Source organism: Giraffa tippelskirchi, chromosome 2 (assembly GCF_054371585.1).
Source record: "Giraffa tippelskirchi isolate mGirTip1 chromosome 2, T2T-mGirTip1v1.2.pri, whole genome shotgun sequence".
NCBI classification, from domain to species: domain Eukaryota; kingdom Metazoa; phylum Chordata; class Mammalia; order Artiodactyla; family Giraffidae; genus Giraffa; species Giraffa tippelskirchi.
Window position 1 is genome coordinate 92953264 of NC_137276.1, and position 27798 is coordinate 92981061.

At 46.4% G+C, this 27798-nt stretch overlaps 1 protein-coding gene across 12 annotated transcripts in view; it reads right to left on the bottom strand.

Moving 5' to 3' along the window:
- The window catches only part of PXYLP1 (2-phosphoxylose phosphatase 1), a 157123-nt gene that overhangs the window by 78259 nt on the left and 51066 nt on the right, over positions 1–27798 (bottom strand). For all 12 annotated transcript variants that reach the window (XM_081569662.1, XM_081569663.1, XM_081569660.1 and 9 more), the window contains one exon: positions 23317–23448. In XM_081569662.1, coding sequence (XP_081425788.1) covers positions 23317–23395 — 79 coding nt within the window. In that variant the 5' untranslated portion in view covers positions 23396–23448. The remainder of the gene's footprint in view (positions 1–23316; positions 23449–27798) is intronic.

A 27798-nucleotide genomic window follows, 5' to 3' on the forward strand; every position in this document is an offset into this window, starting at 1 on the left:
AATAGATGGGGAAACAGTGGAATCAGTGAAAGACTTTATTTTCTTGGGCTCCAAAATCACTGTGGATGGTGACTGCAGCCGTGAAATTAAAAGATGCTTGCTCCTTAGAAGAAAAGCTGACAAACCTAGACAGCATATTAAAAAGCAGAGATATCACTCTACTGACAAAGGTCTGTATAGTCAAAGCTATGGTTTTTCCAGTAGTCATGTACGGATGTGAGAGTTGGACCATAAAGAATGCTGAGCGCTGAAGTATTGACGTTTTTGAACTGTGGTGTTCGAGAAGACTCTTGGGAGTGCCTTGAGAGCTATGAGATCAAATCAGTCAATCCTAAAGGAAATCAACCCTGAATATTCACTGGAAGGACAGATGCTGAAGCTGAAGCTCTAATACTTTGGCCACTTGATGTGAAGAGCCGATTCACTGGAGAAGATTCTGATGCTGGGTACTGAGGGCAAGAAGAGAAGAGGACGACAGACAATAAGATGGTTGGATGGCGTCACTGACTCAATGCACACAAATGTGAGCAAGCTCAGGGAGATAGTGAAGGACAGGGAAGCCTGGAGTGATGCAGTTCATAGGGTTGCAGAGAGTTGAACATGTCTTGGCAACTGAACAAAAACAACAATGAATCATTTAACTTCTTATTAATCATCATATAATATAAATGCATAATTTGGACAATAGCTAAAACAGGGTTCAATCACCAGTCTAAATCAACTTAAATTCCCTAACTACTTCTACACATTTTCCTAATATTTAAAGCTTCCCTTTGGCAAACATGTTATAAACAAAGGTATAAGATAAGCAATCCACCGAGAAGAAAATATGTACAACATATATAACAAACTATTTAATATCTGAAGTGCACAAATCTCCTAAAATTGAAAAATTAAAAAGGATATGAGCAGGCTAACTATAGAAAAATAAATCCCAGGGCACTAAACATATGAAAAAAAATGTTCAATATTATACATACTTTAAAAATACAAATGAAACAATAGGATAGGATTCCCTCTACCCCATCAGATTAGAAATCCACATTTTAACAATAATATCAGTATTGGCCAGGCTTTGAAACCTACTTTTCCCTATATTTCAGGTGAGAGAGGAAGTTGAAAGGACTTTTGGGAAGGAGTGTTTGCCAGTCACCACCAAAATGTTACATGTACTTTATCCATGACCCTACTATTCTATCTCTTGGAATCTGTTCGACAAAAATATCAATTCCCATCACCAAGACATATGGTCAAAGAGATTCACTGCAGCACTGTATATAGTAACACAAAAAAGGGAAATGACCTAAATATCTTTTATCAGCAGAACAGAGTGCAACACCCACAGTGGAATATTCTGCCAAGGTTAAAAAGAATGAAAAAGAATAAAAGATTCTTTGATTTTTGTGAATAAACCAAGTCACTGGGTATTTACATAATCCTTTTTATGGAAAGAAAAAATTAACCATAAGTATATGAATATATAGGCATTTTTATTATGTAAATGAACAGAAAAATGTCTACAAGGACATTCCCCAAAAGTATCTTTGGGGAATGGGTAGAATGGGATGTAAAGGAGTATTTTCACTTGTTTTCCTGTGACTGTCTACATTGTTTTATAAATTCACACACATACATATATAGATACTGATATGTATTTACAATAAGCATGTTACATATGATCTACATTCTATATGTATACAAATACATGTATATTTCTATCAGTTCAGTTCAGTCGCTCAGTCCTGTCTGAATCTTTGCAACCTCATGAATCACAGCACGCCAGGCCTCCCTGTCCATCACCAACTCCTGGAGTCTACCCAAACCCATGTTCATCGAGTTGGTGATGCCATCCAGCCATCTCATCCTCTGTCGTCCCCTTCTCCTCCTGCCCCCAATCCTTCCCAGCATCAGGGTCTTTTCCAATGAGTGAACTCTTCGCATGAGATGGCCAAAGTATTGGAGTTTCAGCTTCAACATCAGTCCTTCCAATGGACACCCAGGACTGATCTCCATTAGAGGGACTGGATGGGTCTTCTTGCAGTCTAAGGGACTCGCAAGAGTCTTCTCCAACACCACAGTTCAAAACCATCAATTCTTCGGCACTCACCTTTCTTCACCATCCAACTCTCACATCCATACATGACTACTGGAAAAACCATAGCCTTGACTAGACGGACCCTTGTTGGCAAAGTAATGTCTCTGCTTTTTAATATGCTATCTAGGTTGGTCATAACTTTCCTTCCAAGGAGTAAGTGTCTTTTAATTTCATGGCTGCAATCACCATCAGCAGTGATTTTGGAGCCCAAAAAAATAAAGTCTGACACTGTTTCCACTGTTTCCCCATCTATTTTCCATGAAGTGATGGGACCAGATGCCATGATCTTAGTTTTCTGAATGCTGAGCTTTAAGCCAACTTTTTCACTCTCCTCTTTCACTTTCATCAAGAGGCTCTTTAGTTCCTCTTCGCTTTCTGCCATAAGGGTGGTGTCATCTGTATATCTGAGGTTATTGATATTTCTTCTGGCAATCTTGATTCCAGCTTGTGCTTCTTCCAGCCCAGCATTTCTCATGATGTACTCTGCATATAAGTTAAATAAGCAGGGTGACAATATACAGCCTTGATGTACTCCTTTTCCTATTTGGAACCAGTCTGTTGTTCCATGTCCAGTTCTAACTGTTGCTTCCTGACCTGCATACAGGTTTCTCAAGAGACAGGTCAGATGGTCTGGTATTCCCATCTCTTTCAGAATTTTCCAGTTTATTGTGATCCACACAGTCAAAGGCTTTGGCATAGTCAATAAAGCAGAAATAGATGTTTTTCTGGAACTCTCTTGCTTTTTCGATGATCCAGCGGATGTTGGCAATTTGATCTCTGGTTCCCCTGCCTTTTCTAAATCCAACTTGAACATCTGCAAGTTCACAGTCACGTACTGTTGAAGACTGGCTTGGAGAATTTTGAGCATTACTTTGCTATAGTGTGAAATGAGTGCAATCGTGCAGTAGTTTGGACATACTTTGGCCTTGCCTTTCTTTGTGATTGGAATGAAAACGGAACTTTTCCAGTCCTGTGGCCACTGCTAAGTTTTCCAGATTTGCTGGCATACTGAGTGCAGCACTTTCACAGCATCATCCTTCAGGATTTGAAATAGCTCAACTAGAATTCCATGACCTCCACTAGCTTTGTTCGTAGTGATGCTTTCTAAGGCCCACTTGACTTCACATTCCAGCATGTCTGGCTCTAGGTGAGTGATCACACCATCGTGATTATCTGGGTCATGAAGATCTTTTTTGTACAATTGTTCTGTGTATTCTTGCCACCTCTTCTTAATATCTTCTGCTTCTGTTAGGTCCATACCATTTCTGTCCTTTATTGAGCTCATCTTTGCATGAAATGTTCCTTTGGTATCTCTAATTTTCTTGAAGAGATCTCTAGTCTTTCCCATTCTGTTGTTTTCCTCTATCTCTCTGCATTGATCACTGGGGAAGGCTTTCTTATCTCTCCTTTCTATTCTTTGGAACTCTGCATTCAGATGGGAATATCTTTCCTTTTCTCCCTTGCTTTTCGCTTCTCTTCTTTTCACAGCTATTTGTATGGCCTCCTCAGACAGCCATTTTCCTTTTTTGCATTTCTTTTCCATGGGAATGGTCTTGATCCCTGTCTCCTGTACAATGTCACGAACCTCTGTCCATAGTTCATCAGGCACTCTGTCTATCAGATCTAGTCCCTTAAATCTATTTCTCATTTCCACTGTATAATCATAAGGGATTTGATTTAGGTCATACCTGAATGGTCTAGTGGTTTTCCCTACTTTCTTCAATTTAAGTCTGAATTTGGCAATAAGGAGTTCATGATCTGAGCTACAGTCCACTCCTGGTCTTGTTTTTGCTGACTGTATAGAGCTTCTCCATCTTTGGCTGCAAAGAATATAATTAATCTGATTTCGGTGTTGACCATCTGGTGATGTCCATGTGTAGAGTCTTCTCTTATGTTGTTGGAAGAGGGTGTTTGCTATGACCAGTGCGTTCTCTTGGCAAAACTCTATTAGCCTTTGCCCTGCTTCATTCTGTACTCCAAGGCCAAATTTGCCTATTACGCCAGGTGTTTCCTGACTTCCTACTTTTACATTTCAGTCCCCTATAATGAAAAGGACATCTTTTTGGGGTATTAGTTCTAAAAGGTCTTGTAGGTCTTCATAGAACCCTTCAAGTTCACCTTCTTCAGCATTACTGGTCGGGACATAGACTTGGATTACCATGATACTGAATGGTTTGCCTTGGAAACAAACAGAGATCATTCTGTCATTTTTGAGATTGCATCCAAGTACTGCATTTTGGACTCTTTTGTTGACTATGATGGCTACTCCATTTCTTCTAAGGGATTCCTGCCCACAGTAGTAGATATAATGGTCATCTGAGTTAAATTCACCCATTCCAGTCCATCTTAGTTCACTGATTCCTAGAATATCAACGTTCGCTCTTGCCATCTCTTGTTTGACCACTTCCAATTTGCCTTGATTCATGGACCTAACATTCCAGGTTCCTATGCAATATTGCTCTTTACAGCATTGGACTTTGCGTCTATCACCAGTCACATCCACAGCTGGGTATCGTTTTTGCTTTGGCTCCATCTCATCATTCTTTCTGGAGTTCTTTCTCCACTGATCTCCAGTAGCATATTGGGCACTTACTGACCTGGGGAGTTCATCTTTCAGTGTCCTATCTTTTTGCCTTTTCATACTGTTCATGGGGTTCTCAAGGCAAGAATACTGAAGTGGTTTGCCATGCCCTTCTCCAGTGGACCACATTCTCTCAGACCTCTCCACCATGACCCGTCCTTCTTGGGTGGCCCCACATGGCATGGCTTAGTTTCATTGAGATAGATAAGGCTGTGGTCCGTGTGATCAGATTGGCTCAGTTCAGTTCAGTTCAGTCGCTCAGTCGTGTCCGACTCTCTGCGACCCCGTGAATTGCAGCACGCCAGGCCTCTCTGTCCATCACCAACTCCCGGAGTTTACCCAAACCCATGTTCGTCGAGTCGGTGATGCCATCCAACCATCTCATCCTCTGTCGTCCCCTTCTCCTCCTGCCCCCAATCCTACCCAGCATTAGGCTCTTTTCCAATGAGTCAACCCTTCGCATGAGGTGGCCAAAGTATTGGAGCTTCAGCTTCAACATCAGACCTTCCAATGAACACCCAGGATTGATCTCCTTTAGGATGGATTGATTGGATCTCCTTGCAGTCCAAGAAACTCTCAAGAGTCTTCTCCAACACCACAGTTCAAAAGCATCAATTCTGCAGCACTCAGCTTTCTTCACCGTCCAACTCTCACATCCATACATGACCACTGGAAAAACCATAGCCTTGACTAGACGGACTTTTGTTGGCAAAGTAATGTTTCTGCTTTTAAATATGCTATCTAGGTTGGCCATAACCTTCCTTCCAAGTAGTAAGCATCTTTTAATTTCATGGCTGCAGTCACCATCAGCAGTGATTCTGGAGCCCAAAAAAGTAAAGTCTGACACTGTTTCCACTGTTTCACCATCTATTTCCCATGGAGTGATGGGACCAGATGCCATGATCTTAGTTTTCTGAACGTTGAGCTTTAAGCCAACGTTTTCACTCTCCTCCTTCACCTTCATCAAGAGGCTCTTTAGTTCTTCTTCACTTTCTGCCATAAGGGTGGTGTCATCCGCATATCTGAGGTTATTGATATTTCTCCCAGCAATCTTGATTCCAGCTTGTGTTTCTTCCAGCCCAGCGTTTCTCATGATGTACTCTGCATATAAGTTAAATAAGCAGGGTGACAATATACAGCCTTGATGTACTCCTTTTCCTATTTGGAACCAGTCTGTTGTTCCATGTCCAGTTCTAACTGTTGCTTCCTGACCTGCATACAGGTTTCTCAAGAGACAGGTCAGATGATCTGGTATTCCCATCTCTTTCAGAATTTTCCACAGTTTATTGTGATCCACACAGTCAAAGGCTTTGGCATAGTCAATAAAGCAGAAATAGATGTTTTTCTGGAACTCTCTTGCTTTTTCGATGATCCAGCGGATATTGGCAATTTGATCTCTGGTTCCTCTGCCTTTTCTAAAACTAGCTTGAACATCTGGAAGTTCACGGTTCACATATTGCTGAAGCCTGGCTTGGAGAATTTTGAGCATTACTTTACTAGCATGTGAGATGAGTGCAATTGTGTGGTAGTTTGAGCATTCTTTGGCATTGCCTTCCTTTGGGATTGGAACGAAGACTGACCTCTTCCAGTCCTGTGGCCACTGCTGAGTTTTCCAAATTTGCTGGCATATCGAGTGCAGCACTTTCACAGCATCACCTTTGAGGATTTGAAATAGCTCAACTGGAATTCCATCACCTCCTCTAGCTTTGTTCGTAGTGATGCTTTCTAAGGCCCACTTGACTTCACATTCCAGCATGTCTGGCTCTAGGTGAGTGATCACACCATCGTGATTATCTGGGTCGTGAAGATCTTTTTTGTACAGTTCTTCTGTGTATTCTTGCCACCTCTTCTTAATATCTTCTGCTTCTGTTAGGTCCATACCATTTCTGTCCTTTATCGAGCCTATCTTTGCGTGAAATGTTCCCTTGGTATCTCTAATTTTCTTGAAGAGGTCTCTAGTCTTTCCCAATCTGTTGTTTTCCTCTATTTGTTTGCACTGATCGGTGAGGATTGGCTAGTTTTCTGTAATTTTATTTCAGTGTGTCTACCCTCTAATGCCCTCTCGCAACACTTACCATCTTACTTGGGTTTCTCTTACCTTGGACGTGGGGTATTTCTTCACGGCTGCTCCAGCAAAGTGCAGCCATTGCTCCTTACCTTGGACAAGGGGTATCTCCTCACGGCCACCCCTCCTGACCTTGAATGTGGAGCAGCTCCTCTCAGCCCTCCTGTGCCCATGCATCCGCCGCTCCTTGGACACAGGGTAACTACACATATTTTCATTCATTCCTTATGATGAAACAACAACCACAGAGCTAGAGTTGGCCCTTCACCAACTAAAGGAGCCCTTCAGTTTGCCCTAAACCCACTTTATGCCTAACAGTTAGGAAGGTCTGGAACTGCTGACACACAGCTCAAGTGTCCACAGGTCATTTACCGTGGTGGGGAGGATTTGTGACAGAGCAAGAGGACAATAAAAAGTACATGCCACAATTAGCCTCCAGTTAAAATAAATAAATTTAAAAATAAATAAAGAAGCAGAGGGTGGGGGGAAGTACATGTCCTAAGGCAGCATGTTAATGACCCAGCCCTTCCAGCCATGTGGCACCCCCAATCCTTGACTCTGCTCTTTTATTAAGCAGTACCAGGTGCTGGCCCCTGGCCATGGCTGTGGGCACACTCCCTTTGAACCTGGGCCACTTAGCTGAAGCTAAGGAGACATAATAATACGAGTGACCCTGGGATAGAGCAGCATGGGTCCCTGAGCATCCCAGAGTCCTCAGAGTTTGCTGGTTTATTTGAGAGCACACAGGGTAAGGCCTCTTGGAACTGCTATAAGCCGAGTGTTTGCTGTGCTGTGCTCAGACGTGCTCAGTCATGTCCAATTCTTTGTGATCCTATTGACTGTAGCCTGCCAGGCTTCTCTGCCCATGGCATTTTCCTGGCAAGAATATTGGAGTGGGTTGCCATTACCCACTCTAGGTATCTTCTGGGCCCAGGGATCGACCTACATCTCCTGGGTCTCCCGTGTTGGCAGGCAGATTCTTTACCATTGCACCATTTGGGAAGCCCGAGCTGAGTGTTCATGCTCCCCCAAATTCACATGTTAAAATCCTAACTGCCAACGTGATGGTATTTGGAGGTGGGGCCCTGGGGAGTAATTCAGTCAAGAGGGTGGAGTCCTCATGAATGGGATTAGTGCCATTATAAGAGAGATCCCAGAGAGCTGCCACCCCCGTTTCTGTGATGTGAGGTTATAGCAAAAAGGGGGCTAAGGGCAGACTTAGGTGTAAGGGAGCATCCTGGTGCTGGAGGATGTGGCTTCTTCTGGCAGGCCTCCCCAGCTCCTCCACTGCCCTGAGGACACATAGGAACTCTGCTGATCCCACACAGCTCATATGTTACTGGGCAAGAAAAAGGAACTGTAGGCGCATCAGAAGGAACAGTGGGCAGTCAAACAGATGGAATAACCAGGTGTAAGGAGGTGTCATGTAGGTGTAAAAAGCTCCATGAACAGACATGAGTGCCCTGGGGCCACTGTATGGCTGCGGCCAACACAATGACACAACAGGAGACACCTTTTATTAATAATTAACTTGGTCTCAATGGGCACATGTTTTCTTTGTGGTGTGATTTCCCAATAGAAGACTTCATACACCACCTGGGGATACAAGTCTCTCTCATTTATGTCTGCTGTACCTGCTTGTTGCATCTGTAATTACTTTCATCCCGTTATCACATCTATAAACCTTCTTGTATAAAAAGATGCCAGTGATGTCTCAAGGTTAAAGAATGGCAGAGAACATGACCTCTAAAGTAGTCCCTTGCACCCCCTCACATGCAAAAGCAACTAGCAAACTTCTTAGAACCAGAGTAAGACAATCAGACACTGTTTCATGTAGGCCCCCTCCCCGTCTCACCCCCCATCCCTCAATGCACAGAGGAAGGATCCACATGCCTCATTACCAAACACCCCTGTAGCTGTGACTAGAATTCAAGCCAAACTGGCTGGTGCTGCTTTTTCCAGCCTTATACTTCACCTCATCCTAGGAAGAGCAACCATCAGTCAGGCGTGAACCTCAGGCAGAGGCAGGTCAAGGGACTTGCCTGGGGTCACTTGCCCTGTAAGCCTAGCCCTGGTGACCTGCCAGGCCTGGTATTCAGGCATCTCCCATCCAGCTATCCAACATTTATTGAGCATCTACTGGGAATTCTTCCGAGAATAAAAGACTATGGTTGCTGTCCTTCTGCCAGAGCTTACAATCCAGTTGAGGAGGGTGGTAAGACATTGAATAAGAAAAAGGGAGCAGAAAGCATATGGAGAAATGTCCTTCTCAGTCACAGTGCCTCTGCACACCCTGGTGGTAGGTTTGGGGGTGTGGGTGTAGGAATAATGCAGAAACAAACCGGATATAGAGGAGATACTGGGAAGTCACCACAAGAGTGATCAAGAAGAGGCTGGAAGAAATACCATCTATCAACAAGTCTCAGCTCAGCAGCCAACTTGAGGAACATGTGTGAAGAGAGATGTTTCATCCAACAACAAGCTGTTTCTTTTAATTTTTATTTATTCTATTGACAACTCCCATGGGAGAGAGGAAAGGCGAGTAAGACGAGTCCAGAGTCAGGGTCGGATCATGACCCTAGCCCCTAGGCTGCGAGCTCCTTCTTGCCTGGCCTTGGTTTCAGGCCCCTTAGTTGGGGCCACATGCTCAGTGGGTTGGGTGTGTGCAGCCAGCTCATCGTCTGGGGATCACTGTGACTTCACGAAGACAGGTCAGTGCCTCTCTTCCAGGGCACCAAGCCCATGCCCACCATCTCCAGCTCCTCACTCTATATGGGGGCTCTGGCCCAGGGCAGGGGACAAGAATTTACCTGCTTCCAGGCCTCTTCCCACCTGCTCTAGCTTTCAGAACCCGCTGTATGCAGCCCTTTACAGGAGATTCTGATGGAGCACCGTGGGCTCATCCCTGGGTCAGAGCACCACCTCACCTTCTCTTCTGTAGATGGCTCCTCTCCCAGGTCAACCCCATGCTGTAGTGGGGGTGGTCATGACTCTTCTCCAGGACCCTGTCCTTGCCATGCTGATGGTCCCCAGGGATGGGACCTGGCACTAGCCAAATGGGTCAATAAAGGCCCTTTCCAGGAAAGACAGCTTCCCCACATGGAAGAATCAGGTGACCTCAGAACCCCTGCCTCCTGCCATCCATGCCCTAGCCATTTAGTTATCCTGCTGTTGTTTAGTTATCAACTCTTCCTCTGATTATACAGACACCCTGGCAGGTTGAAGTCAGGTATCTAGGATCCACAGGTGTCCCAGGGCAGGTGGGCAAATGTTGGCTGACCTCTGTCTCCACCACTCTGGGTTCAGCTGCCCCACAGGCCTCACCACTGACTGGACCAGCAAAGAACTCGGTGGGGCCAAGGTGTGGCCCCACCACATGCTTCTCACCTTCCTAGCTCCAGAGTCTGCTTCACACTTGTTGGGACCTCAGCCCTGGGCTGGTCACCTTCCTGAGGGACTGTAGTCACTTCACCCTTGCATCACTCATGTCTGTCCTGAAGCCATAATCCCCTTAAATAGTTCAGCTCAGCCAACTATTTAAGGCACCTTCTTATAACTTAAACACCCCTAGTCCTGTCACCTGATTTCTGTGATTTCTTCTTCCCCAAAGCTCAAAAGGTCCTTGAATTCTCTTTCTCTTTGTCTTTGCGTCAGTTTGATTACTGTGTGTCTCAATGTGTTTCTCCTTGGGTTTATCATGGCTGGGACACTGTGTGCTTCCTGGACTTGGTTAACTATTTCCTTTCACATTTAGTTAAGTTTTCAGCTATTAACTCAAAATATTTTCTCTGGTCCTTTCTCTCTTCTCCTTCTGGGACCCCTATAATACAAATGTTGATGTGTTTTTATGTTGTCCCAGAGGCTGTCTTCGTTTCTTTTCATTATTTTTTCTATATTCTATTTTGTGGCACTGATTTCCACCATTCTGTGTTCCAGAAATTCTGGAAATTCTATCTCAGCTCCTCTGCTACTGATTCCTTCTAGTGTATTATTCATCTCTGTTTGTTCTTTAGTTCTTCTAGGTCATTGGTAAACATTTCTTGCATCTTCTGCATTCTTTTTCTGAGATTCTGGATCAACTTCACCATCATTATTCTGAATTCTTTTTCTGGAAAACTGCCTATCTCCACTTCATTTAGTTGTTTTTCTGAGGTTTTATCTTGTTCCTTCATCTGGGAGATAACCCTATGCCTTTTCATTTTGATTAACTTTCTGGATTGTGTGGTTTTTGTTCTGCAGGCTGTGGGACTGTAGTTCTGCTTATTCTGTCTTCCCTCTGGTGAATGAGGCTATAAGAGGCTTGTGCAAACTTCCTGATGAGAAAGACTGGCGGTGGAAAAAACTGGGTCTTGCTCTGGTGGGCAGGACTATGCTCAGTAAAACTTTAATCCAGTTGTCTGCTGATGGGTGGGGCGGCACGCTCCCTGTCAGTTGTTTGGCCTGAGGCGACCCAGCTGTGGAGTCTATGGGCTCTATGGTAGGGCTAATGGTGAACTCCAAGAGGGCTCACACCAAGAGGCACCTTCCAGGACTGCTGCTGCCAGTCCCCCTGTCCCCACAGCGAGCCACTGCCAACCCATGACTCCACAGGAGACCCTCCAATACTAGCAGGTAGGTCTGGTTCAGTCTCCTGTGGGGTCACTGCTCCTTTCCCTTGGGTCTTGGCGTGCACAAGATTTTGTTTGTGCCCTCCAAGAGTAGAATCTGTTTTCCCCAGTCCTGTGGAAGTCCTGCAATCAAATCCTGCTGGCCTTCAAAGCCTGATTCCCTGGGGATTCCCAGTCCCTTTGCCAGATCCCCAGGCTGGGAAGCCTGATGTAGGGGCTCAGGACTTTCACAACAGTGGGAGAACTTCTTTGGTATTATCGTTCTCCAGTTTGTGAGCTGCCAACCTAGTGGGTATGGGATTTGATTTTTCAGGATTGTGCCCTTCCTACTGTCTTGTTGAGGCTTCTCGTTTGTCTTTGGATGTGGGGTATCTTTTTTTGGTGGATTCAGCATCCTCCTGTTGTAGGTTATTCAACAGCTAGTTGCCCTGAATTCTCTTTACTGGAGTTGCTCTGACAGACTACTCCCATAATTCCCTTAGGCTTTCTCAATCCACTAAAGAGTCTTTATTGTTCTTTCTTTCTCTAGCCAGCACTGAATATAAAAATGTGTGTGATTCTCAAATAAAAACCAGAGCCAGACCACCAGAGCCCCACAACGGGAGTGGGGGTGCTCACAGGGTTGAAGACTTAGCTCCTGCCCTAGGCTGTTCCAAGTTCTTATCTCCTCCCTGCCCAACCCCCTTCTGACATCTGAGACCTAACTCCACAGGGTGGCCAGAGTGCAAGAGGCAGGGGTCCCATTGTGACCTGAGCCCAAGCCCAGCTGCAGCCTCCTGGAGGGACCAGGAAACCTCACATTCCTCTGGGGCCACTGCAAACTGGCCTTGACCAAACGGGGTCCCTTGGGTTAGATGCTGCAAGTGCCAAAGACTCTGAATCATGACAGAAACTAGAAATCAGACAGACATCCAAGACAGATCCCCAAAAAGAACTATGAAAAGAGCCCCAGCCATCCTCAAACCACCTCAGGGCCTGGATCCTCTCTACCTTACCTTTGAGAATCTGGTAAGAGCTATTGACCCTGATAGCTCAGTTGGTAAAGAATCCGCCTGCAATGCAGAAGACCCCAGTTCAATTCCTGGGTCAGGAAGATCTGCTGGAAAAGGAATAGGCTACCCACTCCAATATTCTTGGGCTTCCCTTGTGGCTAGGCTGATAAAGAATCCGCCCAATGCGGGAGACCTGGGTTCGATCCCTGGGTTGAGAAGATCCCCTGGAGAAGGGAAAGGCTACCCACTCCAGTATTCTGGCCTAGAGAATTCTATGGATTGTACAGTCCATGAGGTCGCAAAGAGTCAGACACGACTGAGTGACTTTCACTTCACTTCACTTCATTGATCCTCAGCCCTGAAAAAGGACAGTGTACACTCTTTTACATTTGATTTCTGGGGGTTCATAGCACCTCTGAAACCATGTGAGACAATGCAGATGTTCATGGACTGAGGTTAAGAACACAATGCATCTGGAAACAGGTTTCCAATTTCAACACCCTCGAGTAGAGATTTTTTCATTTTACAAAATGAAAAAGTATTGCTACAATTCATGTAAACGTGTTCATCCTAAAATAGGCACCAATACTAAGGTATAAAAGGAAGTGAGTCATGCATATTCCTACCACCCAGAGAACCCACAGTGAATGCTGCAGTGTGTGTGGCTGGAATCCTGCTGGAGATGAACAGTGCTCCAGTCCCTGCGCTGGTGCGAATGGTGACAAGGTCACTATGGCTCAAGAACATTGTTGCCCCTTCCCCAGGAGCAAAAAGTTTTTTGTGTCTCAAAGGTCTGTATCCCATTGAGGCCACCAAACCAACAGCCCGGGAAAGTGGGTCAAGGTTGGTCATTTGCTTCTATGAAAACAGTCAAAAAAAAAAAGAAGAGCAGACAGGGAGATGGGAGAGTCTTGGGGAGGCCCCCTGAGTGAGAGACCATGTGCTGCAGGGGGGGCGTGCCTGCCGGTATCTGGATACTGTGAAGACTGGTCGTCCCACCCTCTGACAGACACCTGGGGCTGGGGAGAGGCAGGGCTGGGTTCTGAGTTCCCCATAAAGCAGACCCCAGGGCAGTGCAGTCCAGTCCAGCGCCTCAGCTGACACAGGAAAAAGAAGGAAGCAGGTGGGGAGGGCAAGAGACGATGCTGGAGCCAGAACCAGATAAATCAGAGAGGGCCCTGCATTGTGGCTGAGTCCCTGCTTCTCTCACCCTGGGCGGCCGGCTCTGCTGGGCCCCAGTGAGGCATCCAGTGCTGGCGCCACCCTGGCAGGAAGCACAGTGAGACGGTTCCAATGTCTCTGTGGGCATTCCTGACTGCACCTTCTTATTCAGGATTCAGATTCTGTCCCAAGACCTCATTTCTGATCAGTCTCAAAAACCTCCCCCTCCAACCCCTTCCTGCAAGGCAGGGTGCTACCAATATCACAGGGCTGTGCGTCTGATTACCACTTATCTCACTTCAGTTGTTGTTGTTTTTTTTTTTTTATTGATGTAGTCAGCTTGCAGCCCTGTTGCCAAGACGAGAAATGAGGCCCAAGCTGATCGGTGCAAACTCCGCCCAGGCAGGCTCCAAATGGGTCCCTGGCTCACCTCTATTCAGTTGTTCCTCCAGTGTCAACGTCCCGCAGCTTCCTTTCCTATTTGTCTCTCTTCGTACAATCTTGGCAATCGCCACATACTCTCTTGAATTCACTGACTCATTTTATTAACACTTACTAGTTTTACTAACAAGTCCTGATAACTTGCTCTCTTCCAAAATGGGAGATTCACCTTCTTAATCAATACTGCTGACTACACACCCACACACACACACTCTCCCACATAAAGGTACCACATGTCTTTTTAGCAAATATATTACAGACAACCTTTCAAGTCAATACTGAGATGTCTATGTAAATATGGTATAATGGATGTAGGAGTATTTCCTGTTGGACATTTTGGTTCTTGACTCCCTTTTCCTACTACAAGCAGGGCTGCAATTAACATCTTTGAGCATACATCTCTATCCTCCAGTTTATTCTTAGGAGAAACTCTAAGATCAGAAACAAGGAAGGAGGGAAAGAGAGAAGGAAGAAAGAGAGAGAAAGAGAGAAATAATGTCTCTACCCTGGAAGAAAACTAGAAATGACCCACAGACATAAATGTGTACCATTTTTAGTTCATGGAAGGGCCCACTTGGTACAAACCTCCTCCAAAATAAGTATGACATGAACTTAAGACACTGATTTGTCTAGCTTAACTTTGCCACTTACCTACAGAACTTTTTTTCTACCCAAAGATATTTAACTCTATGTGGAAGCTACACACAAAACATTCAAAGAAAAATTAAATTGAAAATTCTCAGAAATCAAACAAGCAGCTTCCCTGGTGGCTCAGTGGTAAAGAGTCTGCCTGGCAATATAGGAGACACGGGTTTGATCCCTGATCCTGGAAGATCCCACATGCTGTGGAGCAACTAAGCCAGTGTACCACAGCTACTGAGCCTGTGCTCTAGAGCCCAGGAGGTGCAACTACAGAGCCTGTGCTCTGCAACAAGAGAACCCACTGCAATGAAAAGCCCGCACGCTGCAACAAGGAATAGCTCCTACTCGCTGCAACTAGAGAAAAGTCCACACAACAACAAAGACACAACACAGCCAAAAATAAATACGTAAATAAAAATTTAAAAATCAAACTAAATAAATCTCCAAGAAAAGGATCATGATTAATTTAAGAAATATTAAATAAAAATTCTACTTAGAAACTAAGAACCCATAGGTTAAAAATGCAAGCCCTCATTTTAAATTTCTCATTCTTTTTGACTTCAACTCACCAAAATATAAACCCTGGAGGAAGCTCATTGTGATTTTAAAATATACAATACATTAGAGCCATGGCATTCTAAGGGTTGTATCCCCAAACTTTTGCCACCAAAACATATTAAGACCTTCATGAATCCCCAAATTGATGCACATCACTCAGACACTGCTTTTCTCCATAAAATGTATACCAGACAGAGAAAAGAGAATGACAAAGCCTCCCAGATTGAGGGCAGGACATAGGACTAGGACTAGGAGTCTGCTTGCAGTTATGATTATGCACATTTGGGCCTCAGCAAAATCCCGCCACCACATGCCAAGGCCCTGCAGAAAGGCCCACGAAGAGCAGGAGCTGCAAATGCCAACTGCCACCCTCGAAGAGTGGGCGGAGGCTAAAACCAGGGTGGGTGGACCAAGGTGAGTGTCACAACACCTGGCACCTTGCAGGGTTCCTCGCTCTCCTGCTCAAGAGGCAATTTTCTTTTAATTTACACACTGTTCTACCAAGCTTGGCTCTGCCCTTTGCTAGAAGACAACAGACCCAATGCAGCATGAGGGAGGGGATATGGGAGCTGCAGGACACAGGAAAATGATGGCTATGCAGGGAAGGAAGGTGCCAGGGAAGCTACTGGACATGTGCACACACACACGCACCACCATATACACACATATGTGCACACCCCACTTATACACACACCACACATACATATATGCCACTTACACACCCCCCACATGTACACACCACTTATACACACAGCACACATACACCCTCCACACCACTTATACACACTGCACGCATATACACCCCCCATACACACCACTTATACACACCCCACACATACACACACCACTTATACACACCATACACATACACACACCACTTACACACACCCTACACATACACACACCACTTATACACACCATACACATACACACACCATTTATACACACCCCACACATACACACACACCCCACTTATACACACCCCACACATACATACCCCAATCTCTTATACATACTTGTGTTCATTTGCTTCAGTCGTGGCCGACTCTTTGTGACACCATGGACTGTAGCCCGCCAGGCTCCTCTGTCCATGGGATTTTCCAGGCAAGAATACTGAAGTGGGTTGCTATTTCCTTCTCCAGGGGATCTTCCTGACCCAGGAATTGAACCTGCGTCTCCTGCATTTCCTGCATTGCAGGCGGATTCTTTACCCACTGAGCCACCTGGAAAGCCCACTTATACATACACACACCACTTAAACACACCACACACATCACATGCACACCCCACTTGCATGCATATCAAACACACATCACTTACACATTCACAAACACCATACACATCACATATACATATCACTGACACACACACTTCTTACACATATCATATAAACACACCACTGACACACACACACCACTTGCACACACATCATACATGCACAAAAGCTGGCTAGGCTGGGGTTCCTCAGCTGCCCACCTGAGAACCTGGGGCGGGTCACCTGCCCCCTGGCTTTGGGGCCCCACCTCCCTGCTGCTGCCCTGTCTCCCTCATGGCCTCTCCTCCTCCGTCTGCCCACATTTCACCTTCGCCCCGTCCTTCCCCTCCGCAGGCATATGGAGTACAAACTCTGGAGTTGACAGGGCTCAGCACGGAGCTCTCGCCACCCCACCCCCCACTGAGATTGCAGCCGGTTGCAGCTGAGGTCCCTGCAAAGGACTGTGGGCCACGGCTTGTGGACAGTCTGGTTCTTAAAAGAGGGGCTAGAAGTTTATGTGAAATTGCCTAGTTTAAAAACATTGGTAAATAAATTTTCCAAAGTGAAAACATTGCTTGGGCCAAAAAATACAAGCCAACAGGCTGTGGGCCTGGAGCGGCCTCCATGGGCTCCAGGGAGATCAGGGAACGCTGGACACGAGGTCTGCAAACAGGGGCTCCGAAGGGTTTCCTCTTGGGCTCAGGTCCTGGAATCACCTCCGGTAGGACCTGCACCCGCTGTGCCCGCTGGTACCCCCAGTGGCCCAGATGCACCTCACCAACTCCCCAGCTCTTCCCCTGTTCCCCACCGCTCCATCCAGCTGCCTGCTTCTCCTTGTTCAGAGCACTCTCCCCCAGTCTCTTCGTCCAGACTCAGGGGCCATCGGCCTCACACTGCTGACCTCCCAGACTGTGTTCTGGGTACTTCCTTCAGCCTTTGGCACACTCACCCCAGGTGGAGAGAGGACTGTGTGAGTGACAGCGTGGACACATGAATGGGGGCAGCCTACAAGACCTCCAAGTCACACTCCCCTCTCTCCACCCTGGTTGCACTGCACCGCTAGATCAGCTCTAAGTCCGCAGCATCATCTGATGCTCTCGGCTCGGTTCCTTCCTTTCGGGCCTGACACCTTCATCAGAGCCATCCTCAGCCTTCAACTGGAGGGGGGAAGTAGCCCCCGAGTTGTCTCTGAGCATTAACCTCCCGCCAGCCTCTGAATTGGCAGCACCCAACTTCTGTGTACATTAGAACCCCCAGGGAGAACCACAATTCTGACTCTCTGGGGAGGGGCACAGATCTGCTCTTCTTCGTTTTTGAAACATGCACTTTAACAAACTCTCAGGGCTACTCTAATCAAGGGGCTCAGGAGACCACTCTTTGGCAAACATTGTACCAGACTGCAGCCTTTTCCTATCTGATGACATGCTGTCCTCCTGCTTCGGGGGCTCTAGTATCTTCAAGGTATAACATGGTGATGCAGGTGGCCCTGGCATAGTCCACCTTCACAGCTACACACAGGTGACTAACCTGGCCCTGCTGTCTCTTGCTCTGCCTTGGCACACCTGCCTCCATCTGCCAGGAACGCCCTTCCCAGGATCCTCATGGACAACTCTAACTCACCCCTCAAGGCTGGAGCTCAGATGTCACCTCCCCTGGGAGGGAGTCTTCCCTGACCCCCCCTGGGCTGGCTTCTTGTCCTCCATCCTCCCATGTCACCCTGCCATAATTCATCTCAATCATTTTATTTAACAAGCATGCATATAGTGATCTCCATGTGCCAGGAACTGTTCTAGGTGTATTATAAAATATCCTTCACCAACCCAATGAAACAGAAACTCTCCTTGTCCCCCTCCCCATTTTACAGATGAGGAAACTGAGGCATGGAGAGGGTAGCAAACATGCCTGAGCTCACGCTCAGGTAAGTGGCAGGGCAGGGCCTCGATCCAGGCAGTCTGGCTCCGGAGTCCACGGTCTTTCCCAGCTCCTTGGGGGGCCACCTCTTTCCTGTCTGAGCACACTGTACATTGTGTGCCAAGTATCTGCTCAGGATTCTCCTTCACTAGACAGACAGCTCCTTTGGCCCTTGAGAGATGAAACTCCCAGGGCCCAGCACACAGTGGAATGTTTGCTAAAGGACAGCGCTATGTCAACTCAAGGTACTGGGTCAACAAGGAACGATAAAATTCCCCAAACCTCAGAGTCTGAGAAGGCTTTAAATGGGATCAGGTCCAGTGACCTGCTTACTAATCTATTCTTCACAGAGCGACGATCCAGGGTGTGCATCCTGCCAGTCCACCTCCACAAGACGTTGACAGTCAGGAAGCTTCACCTGCCACTGAACTGAACTATGTCTCCATGGTCACCAGGCCACACAGAACTAGTCTAACTCCTCTTACAGATACTGGATAGAGATAAGAGCTCTTTAGATACTGAAGACAATTCACTTTGGCAGGTTAACCGCCCCCTTCTACCTGGGAAGCTGAGTTTCCAGTCCACTGTGGACATTTCCCTTAGAAACCTGCTCTGGCCCACCAGGGCCCTGCTCAAGATACCGATGCCCAGTGTAGACTGACCCCCTATCATGGCCGATGAACTCTGATTTAAAAGAAAGAAATGCACGATATACTATTTCAAAGGGGCTTCCTTGGTGGCTCAGATGGTAAAGAATCTGCTGCAATGCAGGAGACCCCAGTTTGATCCCTGAGTTGGGAAGATCCCCTGGAGAAGGGAATGGCTACCCACTCCAGTATTGTTGCCTGCAGAATTCCATGGAGAGAGAAGCCTGGCAGGCTATAGTCCATGGGGTCACAAAGAGTTGGACACAACTGAGCGACTAACACACACACACACACATACACACACACACACACACACACTGTTTCAAAAGCTCTCTCCACAAATGGCTGAAGCAGCCTTTGGGATACCAAGAGCCCTGGCTTCTGAGGACGCATTGTGACAGGACTCTGTACTGTTTATACTGACTGAGCTTCCCGAGCCAAAGGTTTTCCCACAAAATCTCCCTTCTCACACCAATGTTTCAAAGCAGCAACAATGAACTTCATTTTATGAACTAAGAAACAGGCTCCAGGAGGCCACGCCTGCCGAGGGCACAGCACAGCTAAGTGGCTGAGCAGCACTCAAACCCAAGGCTGTGGTTTCAGGGCCTGGGAGCTGGGCTCCCGCCATGCTGCCGTCTTGGGACTGCTTGGAAGGTGGCAAAATGAGCACAAAATGAGCGTGAAGGAAAGGGTTGAAGCAGGAAAATGGACGATTACAAACGAGCAGTAAAAGCAGCAAAATAAGGAACCATCCACAAGTCTTCATAACCCAGTATCTTTTCCTGTCACACTGAAGGAGTCCCGCAAGCTGAGAAGTTATTTTCCCACTTGTACTTATCTTAACTAGAATAACTAATGATATTTATGCCTGACTTGTTCCCTTCGAGTATCAGGAATTTCAGAATCATTCTGTTTCCAAACTCAAAAACATCAAGGACTTGAAAATACAAAATGAATGATCCTTATTAATGTCTATGAGCATAAAGTGAGTCATTATTACCGTTTAAAATAAACATATTTTGAGAAGCTACAAACTGTACTTTAATCTTTTTTGTATTCTCTCCCAACCACCTCCACCCCAAAAGTGTAGAAAAATCTCCAGCACACATAAGCGCTTAATAAATATATGTTAGTACACATATACACTTTCTGTACCGAGAAGATGAAACACTTATTTAAGCAACCTGATTTTTTCATTGTAACCTGGGTCATAACTTTCTCATATTCAAAACATCAGAAAAATAAAACTACCAAAGTGTTGAAATAAAATACACAATCATAGAAAACAAAATTATACTATTCACTTAAAACATAAGAAAGCCAAGTTCCATTTGACTGCCTCAAATATATTACCTGAAACAATTATATGTGCTAATCTGATATTCAAAAATTAGTCAAAAGAAATAGAGAAGGAAAAAAGTCCATATATTTTAGGGTAAGAATGAAAATATAAGTGTTACTTAAGCAGACATCTTTGTATTATGAATTAGTTCAGTTTCTTACAGCATAATAATTAGCGACCAATAAAGTGATTAAATAAATAAAGCAATTTAACTCAATTTTCACCGAAATTGTTAAATTCCAAAGTTACAGTTTACCTAGAAGCAGAAGAGCAGTAAGAAGGTCCATATCTTAATATCTTTCCAAACACCCAACGCATTGAAGAATAAAGACCTCGGACCCAGGCTGGCCAATTTATCCTGAAAAACTTTCCCTAAAATAAGTACGGCTGAAAATTGGCTCTCCTAAAACAGAAGGTACTTTCAGAGGAGTTATATAAGCAAAACACACAGGCCAATTCAGTGATGTGGAAACCACCTCATGCAAGAGAGACACAGCAAACACAAGTAACCCACACTCACGTCTCAGAACCTATTAGTGTCTCAAACTAAGAACCAAGGTTGATTGAAACATCCTACCTCTCCAAGCAAAGGATGGAAAATTTTTAATGAAAAGCTACAAACAATTAAATGACTGATTCCAAACACACTTTCTGGAAAAGATTTTTTCTTTTTACAGTTCATTAACCATCTAGAGTATCTTTAAACTTCTTATGCCCACCTTCTCTTAATCTATTTTCTTATTTTGGAAGGATAAAGTGAGTACTTTTACTTCTCTTTACTATTAGAAGTGCCTGTCATATGCACTAGATGTGTGCATGGAATATGTCACAAATCAGAGGTGAGGCAGGGAAATTTGCTCAAAGCCTCCTCCCTTCAAACCACTCATTCTGAAGGCCAAGCCTTTCCCATGTCCCTCAGCACACTCAGAACATCCCCCATCTCTGGCCACCTGCCCTTCCTCCCATCATGCAGACTGTGGCAGCAATGCCACCTCCTCCCAGAGATGTCATAAGCTGTGATGAGGGACAAGCACTTGTCTCCCACACACCAGGGTGAGGTGGAAAGTGGAGGGCAGGTAGGCAGCAGTAAAAATACAATTACCAGCATTGCACAGATATTTTCTTGGCTTACAAGTACACAGCACCAGAAGGACAGAGAAATAGGGTTCACCTGCTTTCCAGAGCAGGTGTAGATTCATTCATTCACTGAAACAATCCTGAGGCACCTCATATGTGGTTGGCAGTGCTGGTTCCTGTGTTAAAGAGGGAAGCAGAAACGGGCCCTGTTCTCAAAGAGCAGCCAGTCTTGTAGAAGGAAAAGACACAGAACTGAAAAATTATGATATTGCAAGGCTTCCCTGATGGCTCAGATGGTAAAGAATCTGCCTGCAATGCGTAAGACTTGGGTTTGATCCCTGAGTTGGGAAGATCCCCTGGAGAAGGGAATGGCAACCCACTCCAGTGTTCTTGCCTGGAGAATACCATGAACAGAGGAGACTGGCGGGCTACAAGGGGGTCTCAAAGACTTGGACACAACTGAGCGACTTTCACTTCACTTCAGGGCTAGTGCAAGGAGTGGGTGGGGCAAGTTCAGAGCACCCCAGGTGTACAGCCAAGAAGCCCATACCCAGGTGGGGAGTGATGGAAGCTTCCTGAAGGAGAAAGGGGTGAATGAACCATGTAGAGGAAAGGATGGGATGGGAGGCAGATAGAAGGGAGGTGAGGAGAACAGTCCAGGTGGATGGACTGGCTCCAAGCACAGAGAATAGCCTGGATGTGCAGAGAATGCCAAGCCACTCAGCAAGGCTGTGGTGTAGAGTTCAAGGTGAGACAGGGGTCCCAGGAAGGCAAGGTGCCTCCCAGAGACCCACTGCTGAAGGGTTACAACCAAGGAAGTGCCTGGTTGGATCTGTGTTTGAGGACCACCATTCTTAGGGAGCAGTAGGGGGCAAAGATTTGGGGCTCAGCCTGAGCACAGGCCCCCAGGTATGGGCTGAGGGCAGGTGGTGAGGCCTGTGGACTGGCCTCCTCAGCCATGCTGCTGCCTTGCCACTCTGGGCTTCCCATGCACAGTCCCTGCTGCCCAGTTTGGTACTGGGACCTAATCCCTCTTACCCTCTCTGATAATGGACACTCAACCCCCAAGCCAAGCATCTCTGCTCTGTGGCCCAGCATGAGGACACAAGCTGATCACTCACTGTCTTCACCTTGGGAACCTGAGCTAAGGATCCAGGAATAACCAGGCAGTTGAGGAATCCAGGGAGAAGCCAAAAGTATGTCATGAGGCCAAGTGATTGCTCTTGTTCCTCACAAGCAAAGATGTACACCCACCCACCACTAGCACCAACACTAAAAAGACTGGGTTGTTTTGAAACCTCACTGTTTATTTAAAGAACACAGGTAATGACCTAGAGCGTGGGATGGGGGGTAGGTGGGAGGGAGGCTCAAGAGAGAGAAGATATATGTATACTTACAGCTGATTCATGATGCTGTAAAGCAGAAACTAACTGTAAAGCAATTATCCAATTAAAAAAAAAATCCTACGATAAACAATAATGGAAAAGAGTATTAAAAAAAAAAAGATGTATACACACACACACATTCTTTTTTTGGTGGCTCAGACAGTAAAGAGTCTGCCTGCAATGCGGGAGACCTGGGTTCGATCTCTGGGTTGGGAAGATCCCCTGGAGGAGGGCATGGCAACCCACTGCAGTATTCTTGCCTGGAGAATCCCCATGGGTAGAGAAGCCTAGCAGGCTATGGTTCGTGGGGTCGCAAAGAGTCGGACACAACTGAGCAACTAAGCACACAGCACACACACACATATATATACGTATAACTGAATCACTTTGCAGTATAACAGGAATTAACAACATTGTAAATCAACTATACTTCAATAAAAAAAAAGTGAAAGAAAAAAAAGAACAAAGGCTTTGGGACCTATGTGTTTCCTCCCTGTGGGGGCTTCTACTCCACAGAGAAGCCCCCTTACCCTCCCAGCACCCATAACCACACTCACAGAACTGCAGGCTGAGGCTCACGAAGGCCAGCAGTGCAGCCAGGGCCAGCAGCAGCACGAAGCGATTGCGGAAAAGCATTATTGTTTATTTTATCTTCTCTTCATGGTTTCACCTCAGATCAGGAACATGTCCTGTGAAGAGAAGAGAGGCAAGAAACATGTTTCCGAGGTGGAAAACCAAGTTTGTCAACTGAAAAGAATCTGATCAGCCCTGTCCTCCAGCAGGGCAGTGTGAATCCCGGTCGGAGAACAATTGTGCACTGTTGCTGATGTCTCTGCCCCCAAATCAGCCTGGCTGAGAAGGCACCCTTCAAATTAATGAGCGGAAACAGTTCAGGAAAGCTTCATTTATCTGATCTCAACAGGCAAGGAGATTTTACGGCATGGCCTTTGCAAAGAAAAACGGACAGGATGTTTATTGAGCACTTATAGTATGCCAGACCCAAGAAGTCTTCACAAGGACCAGGAATGAATACCCCATTCTGATCCCCAACTTCTTCAACCATTTCTGATGAACACTTTGCTATGATGACCCTGCGTCTTTGATCTCAGTAATTACCCTGAATGTCAATCACTGCCTCGTGCTCCACTTTAATATCTTTAGGGATGGCTGGACTGTGTCTAAGTTATGTTACTACATCAAGCAGCCGCATAAGTTAATTAGAGACCTTCCCCCCAACCTGGACCACTGGGCCCATTTCAGCTGCATCCATGGGTCATCTTGCAGCCCCACCCACCATTCTAATTTCCTCTGACCATGTTAGGACTGTGCAAAAGGACAGAAAATGCCACAAAAGTGCCAAATGTGGCTCTAAATGTCCATTCTGTGAAAAAAAGGGAATGGTTGCTATGGGTATTTACCCCACCTCCAAATTTATTTTCTGGTTCTCACTGGGGTTTAAAATAGAACTTGAAAAATCACAGCCTCTTCAGAAAAGGTTCTTAACCACAGCAAGATTATAACCATTATTTCAAACCTGATTTTAGCAGCAGAATCTTTTTCTCCTTCAAATACAATAGAAAAGCAATCAGATAAAAGCTCACCTGCTAATATGGTGAGGGTTGCACAACTCCATGAATATATTAAACGCTACTGATTTATACACTTTGGGTGAGTTGTATGTGAATTATATCTCAATAAGGCTGTATTTTTAAGAACTTATGCAGGGAATGAGGCAGAAGCCAGAGCCCTGGGGTCTCTTGCTGCCCCCTATCCACCCACCTTACCACCACACCCAAGGCCCTACAGGGGAGTTTGAGAACCACTCCTTTAAGGGACCTGTCAGACCTTCTACCATAGGACAACTGATGAAAATACACTGTACCTCACAAATGAGCCTGTATGTCCAGCATCCAGCAACCCTGTTAACAAACGAATCCCAATTTACACCTTCAAGTGAGCTCTGCTTCTGTCCCTTTAGTCACCACTCCTTTCCAGGGACCAGTGCTTCGTGTCCCAAGATAATCTGTCCTACTGAGGACACCCACCTCCTTGTCCTGGTAGGGACTCAACTGCCTCAGAAGCTCTCTGACATCTCTGGCTAAAACAACACATTACCCTGGCTGACCCCATCAGGATTTTAACATACTTAGGACTCCAAAATAAACGTTTGCTCTTTCCAAAACTGAAACTCCCTGTGGCCTCCACCGGCGGGTGTTTGCAAGGAAACCCACAGACCCTGAAGGCAGCTCACCAGAATCTGCATCTGGTGAGGGGCCCAAGGCCAGGGCTTCTGCACTGAACCCCCGAGGCGGCTGAGATCACAGTGAGACAGGATGTGGGCCCACTGACGTGCAGCCCAGAGTTTTGCCCTCCTGAGGCAACAAAGAGGGTGAAGCCCTCCTGTAAACAAACCCCTTTCCCAGAGGTAGAGCATCAAGCCTAAGTGGCTCTGGGCCCCTGATCCAGGCTGGAGAGTTCCTTGCCTGGGGTGTCTGGGAGGCATCACAGTCCATGTTCTTATATCCTTGACCTTGAGAGAGACCATGGCAATACTCATCTGATGGTTCAACAGTAACTGTCCCCAGCTCACCCTGCCGCAAAAGAAAACAACCTAAGTCAAATCCAAGTCACAGCCTCTCTACTCCTCACCCGGGACAGGTTCGGCTGCCCGGCCAAGCTCCCCAGGGATGAGCACAGAAGGTGCCGCCATTCAGCTGCAAACACTGGGCAGCATTTCCAAATCATACCTGACCTGGGGTGGAATGTCAGCATTCCCTCAGAGCAGCCTCCCCGGGGCAGCCTCCAACCTTTGCTCCAGGAACCAGGAGCTTCTAACTGCTCAAAACCATCCATTCCCTTGGGTTTCCCATGACATGCCCCGAGGACAGGATTGGTGATTTCAAACCTGCCAGCCGAAAACCGAAACTTAAGGGCAGGAGGTTATTAAGTGGTGATGACAGACATGAAATGAGAGGTGTGCCTCTAAAGCTCTTTCTGCTGCCTTTCAGAGTCAACCCCACACGTTCGCATACTGCCTCTAGTATGTACACAGAAGAGGTTGGCTCTCAGCACGTGCCAGCTTCTTAGCTACCCAAGGACAGCTCACTGCTTCTGGCTCACTAGCCTGTGGATTTCAGAACGTCTCGCTCCCTCAGTCATTCCCAATTGATTTGTTTACTTTACAATGATCCTCTTAGAAGGGGATCCTTTTAATTTGGGGAAGGTGAGTGGGGTGTGTGCTTAGAGATTAGATCACAGAACAGGGAGAAGGTTCAGAGCAAATACCTTCTTTGGGTGGGTGTCCCCATACCCCCAGCAATAAATATGCTAGAGCTCTCCTTCATATCTTCCTCTCCCTTCTGTTGTTATTGCCTCCTTTTGAGCCTAATACCACATTTGGAATGGCTCCTTTTCCTTTACATAAACATCTTCCAGTGTTCCTGCTTGGCAGATGGCCTCTAGGGTCTGTCAGAATTCTGTTAGGAGGGTGCTGCAGCCCTGCTTTTCGTGTGGGGACCACCTCTGCAGCACGTGCAGATGAAGTGCACAGCACTCTGGAGGTGGACACACCTGGGTCAGAACCCCGAGGTTGGTGACCATGGGCCAAGTTACTTAACCTCTCTGAGACTCAGTTTCCTCATCTGTAATTTGGGACTAATTATGTTGTGAGGATCAAATCAAAGGCTAAATAAGTGTAATCCTCAGTGTACGGTAGGTATGCAAAAGAAAATGATGTCACTAGCTTTGTTACCTACTCATCTTCTTCTTCGGTTTTAATTTGGCTGCATCAGGTCTTAGTTGCAGCACACGAGATCTTTTGTTGTGGCACGTAGGCTCTCTGGCAGTGGCATGTGGTCCAAGGAGCATGGGCTTAGTTGCTTCTCGGTGTGTGGGGATCTTAGTTCCCCAACCAGGGATTGAACCCACGTTCCCTTGTGCCTCCTGCATTGCAAGGCAGATTCTTAACCACAGGACCATCAGGGAAGTGCCCCCTACTCATCTCTGTCAGTTCACTCTACTGCTTCCTCCCTCCTCTTGAGAAATAGGAATCGTTTCTTAACCAGTTTGCTGGTTCCTCCAGCTACATGAGTACTGAAATGGTCGCATGTTCTCGTCCCCATCCATCGCTCTGTCACTCCAGCTCAAATGCTATCTTCAGCATCTCACTGTGCAATGCAAACCTTGCTGCCTGGGGAAACCACCCACCCCCAATTTCTGAGCCTGGTGATGTCTCTTGCCTCTGCAGCTGGAAGACCAGACTTGCCTCTTGGTTGCTCCGCACTTGGGTGAGCGAGGTGAGAACTTTCTTCTGGTACTAGGCCAGGTCTGGCTCTTCAACCACTTCCTGCCTCCTGCCTCTTGGGAGACTTTCCACCACCTTCATTGGCAGATGAGGCTGCTAGGGCTGCTAAGGAGGCCGTCTATGGTTTTCCTGACACTGCCATTTTACACGAGGACAAATCACAATATGGTTCAGGGTCGTCTTCGGGTGGGCGTCAGGTAGAAACAACTGCTTTTGCTAAGTTAAATCTCAGACTTATAGACAGGTTTGATTTGTTGCAGTGATGGCCCCCAGTTTGTTTGTTCATGCTTTTCTGTATTCATGGCTTTGGGAAGTCTCCTCCCAAACCAACTCTAAGCTTGGACAAGGTCTATGCTTTGGCCACAAGCCAAAAGCTCTCTAAGCTTTGCAGACAAGCTGCAAACAGAGGCATGAATAACACTTACGCATTAGGGCTTGTCTTCCCTGGCTGCTTTTAGAACACTGCCCTCCCTGGCTGCTTTTAGAACACCGAGACCACCGTGTGAAGACACCCAGGCGAGCTGCTGGAGGATGAGCCCACGTGGGGCCAAGGCAAGCACTCCCAGCTGAGGCTCTCTTCAAACAACCAGGCTGCCTGCCAGTCACCACACATGTGAGCAAAGCCATCCCAGACCTTCTAGTCCAGCCACACCACCTGTAGATGGAGAGTCAACCCAGACTAAAAGAACTGTGTGGCCAACCCCCAGGTCACAGCAAATATGAAGGCTGCTGTTTT